The sequence below is a fragment of the Chiloscyllium plagiosum genome, chromosome 32 (genome assembly GCF_004010195.1).
Source record: "Chiloscyllium plagiosum isolate BGI_BamShark_2017 chromosome 32, ASM401019v2, whole genome shotgun sequence".
In the NCBI taxonomy this organism is placed as follows: Eukaryota; Metazoa; Chordata; class Chondrichthyes; order Orectolobiformes; family Hemiscylliidae; genus Chiloscyllium; species Chiloscyllium plagiosum.
Window position 1 is genome coordinate 26,052,000 of NC_057741.1, and position 8,585 is coordinate 26,060,584.

Here is an 8,585-nt window from a genome sequence, read left to right on the forward strand (position 1 = left end):
CTACATAACGGACCCAGATTTTTGGTTTGATGATTGGTAGGGCTGTTTGTTCTAGTGTTTGCATTACCGCTTCTGCTATGAATCCTGATAGCGGAGATCCCATGGGTGTGCCGTTGGTTTGTTTGTAGATTATGTTGTTGAAGGTGAAGTGGGTGGTGAGGCACAGGTCCACTAGCTTCAGAAAGCCGGAGACAACAGCTTCGCTTCACTCGGAGGTCGTCATTGATGATGTTACCTAGCCAGGTAATGAAACGTCTGGATATCAAACCTACAGCTCAGCGAGCAAACCTACAGCCTAAACCTCAACCTGAGCTACAAACCTTCACAAACCTTGCAGTGGCCATCATGTCCAGTGGTGCTGTTGAGGCTAATGACCCTTCAATTAACAGGCAGCTCCAGGGAGGGAAGACAAATGTGATCATGGGGACTGCTGCTAAGAGTTGCCATCCTCTCTCAGCAGACTGCAAAGGGGGTTTGCCACATGGTTTTTGGCCTATTCACAGGACCTGGCCATGCTGACTAAATCTGTCCAAAGTGTTTCATGGATTCAAAGTAACATAACTCTTCTGTATTCAATGGTCACAGGTTATAACTTTTTTCCCTTTTTGTTGATTCAAATCCCAGCCAATGATGGACAGGAACAAAGCAGATGAACTCCCCAAACTTCAAGTTGGTTTCATTGACTTTGTGTGCACATTTGTCTACAAGGTATGTATTTCAAATATGTTTTATGATCAAAGTTTGGGTGAAGATTTGTAGCTTGGGTGCTCTGTCTAGGTGACATCCTCAGTGCTTGGGAGCCTCCTGTGAAGCGCTTCTGTGGTGTTTCCTCCGGCATTTATAGTGGCCTGTCCCTGCCGCTTCCGGTTGTCAGTTTCAGCTGTCCGCTGTAGTGGCCGGTATATTGGGTCCAGGTCGATGTGTTTGTTGATGGAGTTTGTGGATGGAGTTTGCCATTATAGGGCAAGCCAACAGAGAACAGCCAGGGAATTCCTAGAAGGATGGCACTCATCCACAAACTCCATCAACAAACACATCGACCTGGACCCAATATACCGGCCACTACAGCGGACAGCTGAAACTGACAACCGGAAGCGGCAGGGACAGGCCACTATAAATGCCGGAGGAAACACCACAGAAGCGCTTCACAGGAGGCTCCCAAGCACTGAGGATGTCACCTAGACAGGGGACGAAACGTTTGCAACAAAAATTTCCAGCTCGGCGAACAGAACCACAACATGTTTTATGATATATGGTATCACTTCTCTTGTAACATCTGAGAAGCTTGTATTGAAAATGTTTTGCCATGAATGATTCCTTTCCAATTACTACCTTAAAAATGTATTTTTTAGTGAACAAAATGGATTCTAGATGTTAAAAGGCAAACTTTCAGCTTTCGGTTATGGTGTGAACCAAAACATTGAAATCCTGTTAAAAATCAATTTTTGAAAACACATCATCAAGAAACAATGTTTGGAAATTAGTTTATTTAAGAACTTGAAACTGCTATTTGACATCAAAAACATAAATGGACTTTTTTTGCAATAACTAGTTCAATCATGGATGCAGCTCTATTAATTTAGATGTTGCTCTTGATACTTTTAATCAGAAACAATAGAACTGATGGGACTTGAAACATATAAAATAGAAGCAGGCCATTCAGCCTTCTAGCCTGCTCCACCATTCATGGCTGATCATCCAACTCAATACTCCAATTCCAATCCAACTCCTGTTTTTTCCCCATAACCTTTGATCCCTTTAGAACTAAGAATTATATCAAATGCCTTCTTGAAAACATTCAATGTTTTGCTCCTGTTGAACATGGGTCTTTTGGCCTACAGGTAGGCATATTAGCATGTTGACACAAAGCAATCACAAGCTCAAAAAGGTTTGAACTCAACCTCAGCATTTCAATCACCTGTATAGTGCCATATGAGTACCACACACAGACTGATTTGTGTCATTTGAGAAGCTTTTATTCTAATCAAACTTTTCACACTTACGGATAGGTGAGATTTGAATATGGGTCTTCTGGTTCAAAGGTGGCGACATTATTGCTGAGACCAACAGCAATTTTAACTCAGGATGATTTAACTAGTCATGTTGACAAAACCCTTGTGAATGGCATTAATATTTATTGATACTGGCACATCTGCCCCATTGCTTAACTCAGGATAATGTAACACTACCGATCATAAGCAAACCAAATAATTTTCTTTCTTTGCCAAAAAATATACTTTTTTCATAAAATTTGGGCAGAAACATCAAATAACAGGACTAAAGTGCAGCATGTGACACTCTGAGGCACTTCACTATAATTATGGTATCTATTTCATGTCAAACATATAGCTAAAGGAGACTTACATGGTTCCAACCTCTCAGTGTACTACAGGTACAGGAAGGGCCTTAAGGGGAGTGGGCTTTCCCACTGAACCTTTGCAGCAGCTGCTCCAAGCTTTGGTGTGTACTTCAGCACAGAGTCCTAGACCTTTGAGAGTGCCAGGCTGCAACACCTGGTAATGGACTGCAGGTTTCAGGCAGCGAAAGAACATTTTTCACTGAGTTGATGACTTCTACTAGAAGTTGTTATTTATCTTGGTGTTCATCCCTGGGAATAACCTGTACAGCACAAAGTACTGCGTCATGAAAATGAACTCTGACAAACCACTGTAAGTCTTTCTAGACTTGCTTTGCAAAGGCACATTACAGAAGGAGATAGATGTTGGTTTCTTCCTTAGCACAGTTAACTTGAAGGAGCTGACAGGGAGGGTCCTTCTGACTACCAGCCAAGCTGCACAGTAGCACAGCAACTAGCACTGCTGCCTTATAGCACCCAGGACACGGGTTTGATTCCAGCCTTAGGCAACCGTCTGTGTGGAGCTTGCACATTCTCTCCCAGTCTGCCTCCCACAGACCAAAGATGTGCAGGATAGATGGTTTGGCTATGCTAAATTCTCCTGTAGTGTCCAGGGATGTGCAGGCTAGGTGAGTTACCTATGGTGAATGTGAGGTTCTGGGGAGACGGTGGGATGCTCTTCAAACAGTCATTATAGACTCAATGAGCCAAATGGCCTCTATCTGCGTTGTAGGGATTCTAAGCTACATTATTTTGGCAGAAATGATGATTATTAGCATCATGCTCTGATATTGTAGCAAAATCTTACATATTTTATTCTAAGCATTGGAGTGAAAGCTATGATTTATTTTGGAATGAGTCAGAGGAAATAATTTAGACAATTTCAATTATTTTATTTGCTGATACATTCAAGTTAACACAGGAAATATTTAAATATTTATTTTCAAAATTGAAAAGAAGTGATGAAGCCTAGGTGTGCAATTTTAAGGATGATCTAATTGGATGAAGGCAGAGTTTTAACAAAGAAGGAGACATTTTTCTCAATTTCATTGTCTTAGTTTCTTCCAAGGTTAATGTTTTTAAAAGGAAATCTCAATGCAATAGTTAGTCAGGTGCTGTAGTACCAAACTAGTATTATGGCTGTACTTGCTTTCTTTTAGGAATTCTCTCGCTTTCACGAGGCCATCACACCAATGCTTGATGGTATACTCAACAATAGAAAAGAATGGAAGCAACTTGCTGATGAACATGAGGCAAAGGTGAAGGCTTTGCAAGAAGCAAGGCAGAAGCAAGAAGAAGAGCTAGCAGCAAAGAAAGGTTAGTGGGAAAACACTTTACAGCTTTGGGAAGTAAACAGAAATCGGAAAACTTTGGCTTTCCATGTGGTTTCATTCCAGAACTTGTTTCAGCGAGTGTCTGGGTCATTCATTGGGGCTTCTCTTCTGAATCTCATGTTCAAATCAAGCTGAGAGTAACAATATGAAAGTCTGCTCACTTTTATATGAAACTGTCAGTTTCTAAGTGAAGCAAAAGTTCTGTTTTGTTTACTGAAGCTTTTTTTCTTGTATTTATATTTGTTGTTAATGCTGCATTTAATATGTTTGTTCTGTGATGTAGCAATATGTATTTTGTTTATATGCTGCCTGTGTAGATAGTGACGGTCTTTCTATCATGACCAGGAATCTCCTCCTCTTACTACAAACCAATAGCGTAATTTTAAAATATATTTTTAAAAAGTATTTCAAGGCATATGGGTGTCACTTGCAAAGCCAGCATTTAATGTCCAACCCTAATTGCCCTTGAGAAGGTTGTGGTAGCCATTTTCTCAAACTGCAGACCATGGGGAGAAAGCGAGGACTGCAGATGTTGGAGAGTCAGTGTCAGAAAGTGTTTCAAGGATAAGCCCTTATTCCTGATGAAGAGGTTATGCTCGAAATGTCGACTTTCCTGCACCTCGGATGCTGCCTGACCGGCTGTGCTTTTCCAATGTCACACTTTTTGACTGAAGACCATGGGGTGTTATTACACTCAGAGTGTTATAAGGAGGGAGTTCCAGGATTTTGACTTCAATGAAGAAAAAGCATTAGAGTTCCGAGTTGGGCTGGTGTGTGATGTTGATCACAATTGCAGGCAGCTATTCCCAGTGCCTTCTACCCTTGTCCTCCCAGCTGATAAAGGTTGCAGTACTTAGAAGGTGCTGTCGAAGGAGTATTGGTGAGTTGCTGCAGGTGCCACACACTTGTCACTGTGTGTCAGTGGTGGAGGAGTGAATGTCGAAGGTGGTGGATGGTGTATCAGTCAAGTAGGCTGCTTTGTCACAGATAATGTTAACTTCTTGAGTGTGGTTGAAGCTGCACTCATTCAGGCAAGCAGAGTATTCCATCATACTCCTGACTTGGGTCGTGTAAGTATGTGTAGTTGGGCATGCTTTGTGCAGTCAGATGGTCAGTCACCTGCCATAATATTCACAACCTCTGACCTCCTCTTGTAGCTACAGCATTTGCAATCAATTCAGTTTCTGGCCAATTATAACCCCCAGAACATTTATAGTTGGCCAGTGGTGGTAGTGCCATTGGACATTAAAGAGATTCTGTCTTATAGTAGATGGTCAGTATCTGGCATTAGTGGTGGCAGGAATGTGAATTGCTACTTATCAGCCCAAGCCTGGATAATGTGCAGGTCTTGCTGCATATGGATATGGACTGCTTCAGTCACTAGGCAGTCATGAGTGGTGCTGAACATGGTGCAATCATCAGTGAACTTGCCCACTCTGACCTACTGATGGGAGGATGGTCATCGATGAAGCAACTGAAGATGGTAGGTTTGCATGTTGATGCTCAACCTGTTTGGCCACACACTGAACACACGTTCCTTAGCCACCATCAAATCCTGAGATGGAACTTGAACCCAGAATTCCTTACTCAGCAGTAGGGATGTTACACACTCCACCACAAGACATCTAGTTGTTCTGGAGTTGATTGTAATTTTAAAATTATATTGAAATGCACCCAGTACACTCACAGGTTGTAGGCAGCATTTAATCCCCATTCCTAATTGTTCCTAAATTGTTTTGTTAGACGTTTCACAGAGCAGTTAAGAGGAACTACTTTGCTGTGGGTCTATATACAACACCGATGACTTCGGAAATACCATTGATTACTGCAAAGGCCCATCTGGTTCCTTACTGTTCTATCCATATGGAAATCAGCCATCCTATCCTTATCCGGTTACTTGTCAGACCAGGCTCTCAGCAATGTGATTGATTCTTAACCGACATCTGAAGTGGCTGAGCAACATTCAGTTTGAGGGCAATACTGCTGTCCTATTAAAAAAGTGGACATTAAAACATAGAAGAGTATGGACAATGTAGCAAAATGAGGAGACAAAGAGCATGATGATAAATGGCACATTGGTCCCTAAGGCTCCTTTCATAGTTGACAGCTCCTTGAAGCACTTGTTTTCTTCCAAACTGTTTATCTTCTCTCACTCCTTGACATCTCATCATTTTAACCTCTCTCTCTCTCTCTCTGTACCTCTCCGTGTAGCTGCTGCTGCTGCCGCCGCCGCTGCTGCTGCAGAGAAGGCTCAGTCCAAAACTTGTTCTGTGTGTTAAACGTTGTGGTTCCTGGGCTGCCTCGTTCCCTTCGGTGTTCACGATGACGTGAGACTGCACAGACAGTACAGCAGTACTGACTGCATCAGGCAGCAGAAATCAAGAGGAAATGGCATGACGTCATAATCATTGAACTTCCATTGGGCTTGGAATCCACTAGTGTTTGAAAGGTAGACCTTGGATGGGGTGGTGTCAACCTGTATTAAACGGGTGCACTCATTGCAACAGATATTCTGTTGTTTATGGTACTTGTACGTTATGTCCTCTGTAAATAACACTACTGTAAACTAAATCATTCTGGGAAACTACCTGAGTTCTGTGGTGCTTGTAAAATATGATGGAGCAGAAATTAATCTTCCGCAGCACAAAACTGCGGTAGAATATCAGCTGCCTGCTAATCGGCCCATCCAATATTCAGTTTTCTTGGCATAATTGGAGTGGAATTTCAAGTGGGAATGTAACAAGAGGCCGGTGCAATCAAGCCCTGTTTCCAGTGCTGAGGAAGACCAATTTCTACTGAGAATTTCAATCCAGGAGGTGTACTTTTACAATCACAAACTGATATTTGTACATTTGAAGACTGAACAGAATAGACCTCTCACAAGCGGCAACCTTTCACTGTATTATTTTGCTTATACGGCTTTGTCTCAACTTAATTTTCATAAAATTATTTAACTTCACTGCTCAAATAAGGATGCAAAATAATGTTGGGATTTGAATCATAATAAAACTGGAAAACTTTCTCTGGGAGTGCACGAGCTTAATCTCATCATTACTGTGTGACACTTCATACAATTACTAACATACTAGGCAGGCAGCAATACAGAATTGATTCAGTTGATGTATTGCTAATTCTGTCTGATCCCCTTGATTGTGTTATTATCTTGTATTTCATGTTCCCTCAGGTGAATTTTTAAAGATATGTTTTAAGGATAGTAGTTATTAATCACTCGGGATGCTACCTGCTATCTCTGACCTGCTGAATATTATCTGGCAAGGTAGAAATTTTTATATCCATCCACTCAGAGAAGCTGGAAAAAGCATGATGTGCATTTCCATGCTTTGAGCCACAGAGAGTTTCCAGTGAGTGACAGACTTTTTGCATCTTGATTTTTTTTGGGATGAGTCAATGAATTATTTATATTTTGCATGTTGCTGAAATTCAATATAATCAGAATTCATATAAAAATGCAAGCCGACGCATATTAATATCAGACAAAAATTGGTGAGTTCTACCTTTTAAAACTTTGGGAAATTGAAAATGGAAGAATTGAATCAAATAAAAGATTGTATTAAATGCTTGCAAACAATAACATACTGTAATAGTCAAGTGTAGACCTGGATATATTGGATTCAAACGTTAAATCTGTATGTATGGATCAGTCAGGATCATCCAATTTCTGTATTGCTATGTTTTCACACATAAGACTACCCAAAAACATTTATATGTTTTCACTACTGATTACTTCGTTCCTGGTGGCAACTTCAGAGCTGTAGAGTATCTACTGTGAATTTGTATTGCAACTGGTTAGACTGAGCTATTCCTTTGTATCATGGAATCTGCACATTAACATAAAAGCGAGATAGTCATTAAGGACAGTTAAGCATTTCCTGCAGACAATGTCTATCTATCCAAGTTTTATTGCACAAAGGTGCAATTATATTCCAATATAACAAGAATAAGAACGGTTAATCCACATAAAAGTGCAGAATTATCAAATTTCCAGCAAGGTTTCTTAGATAATGGAAAGCACAAGATATTCCCAACAAACCAAACTGTGTAACTAAAAGAAATTATCATTTGAAAGATATCTGTCCAAAAGCTGCTCTTTGAGCTCTCTAATCATAGTTAGTCTTTTATTCATTGAATCTATTGTGTACTTAATTGGTATGACATCAATGTCTATTATAAATCTATGGTGATCAATACATTTTTAATGTTGAAACAAAGTGGGTTAACTGTTAAGAGTACTATAAGGTATCCATAATGAATTTTTAAACACACAAGCCGTACCATTCCTCTACCAATTGTAAATGGATAGCAATAAAAAAGCCAAAGGTTCCTGACTTTATTTCATATACTGTGGTTGGGAGTCAGTAATACCCAAAAGAAATAAATAGGTTTATAGCAATATATTATTGTGCACTTGAAACAATCTCAAAATTTGATGATCATACGTGGGGACAGCAGTGACAAAAACTGTTAAAGAATTCAGGCGGGAATAAACATGATGAACAGTGAAGTAGCCAACGGGGCAAATGTAATTCAATATGGAGAAGTCTGAAGTAACGCATTTTGGGAGGAAAAATGAGTAATGATTAAATATGCAATTCCTTGAAAAGGGAGAATGACAGATTAAAGCGATAGGAAAACCAGTGTAAAATGTTACTGTTATAATTAGGGATCATAAACTAACTAGTTGGTGGTGAATGAGAGATCAAAAGCTGGATGTGTGGTGTCTAAAATGAAATTTAATACAAATTTTAAACAGAAATTTGAATTTATGCAGCACCTTAAACATAACATAACATCTTAAAAGTGCTTCACAGAAACAGATTCAGGTAAAATAGAATAATTAACCAAAAAAAAGCAAATATGGAATTTAGTGACCTAAA

General features: G+C 39.9%; 1 protein-coding gene across 1 annotated transcript in view; it reads left to right on the top strand.

Annotated features, from left to right (window-relative positions):
- LOC122539439 (rod cGMP-specific 3',5'-cyclic phosphodiesterase subunit beta-like) overlaps window positions 1–8,201 on the top strand; it is a 73,218-nt gene extending 65,017 nt beyond the window's left edge. The window contains exons 20-22 of the mRNA XM_043674284.1: window positions 625–708; window positions 3,517–3,673; window positions 5,902–8,201. Coding sequence (XP_043530219.1) covers window positions 625–708; window positions 3,517–3,673; window positions 5,902–5,969 — 309 coding nt within the window. The 3' untranslated portion in view covers window positions 5,970–8,201. The remainder of the gene's footprint in view (window positions 1–624; window positions 709–3,516; window positions 3,674–5,901) is intronic.
- The last annotated feature ends 384 nt before the right edge of the window (window positions 8,202–8,585 follow it).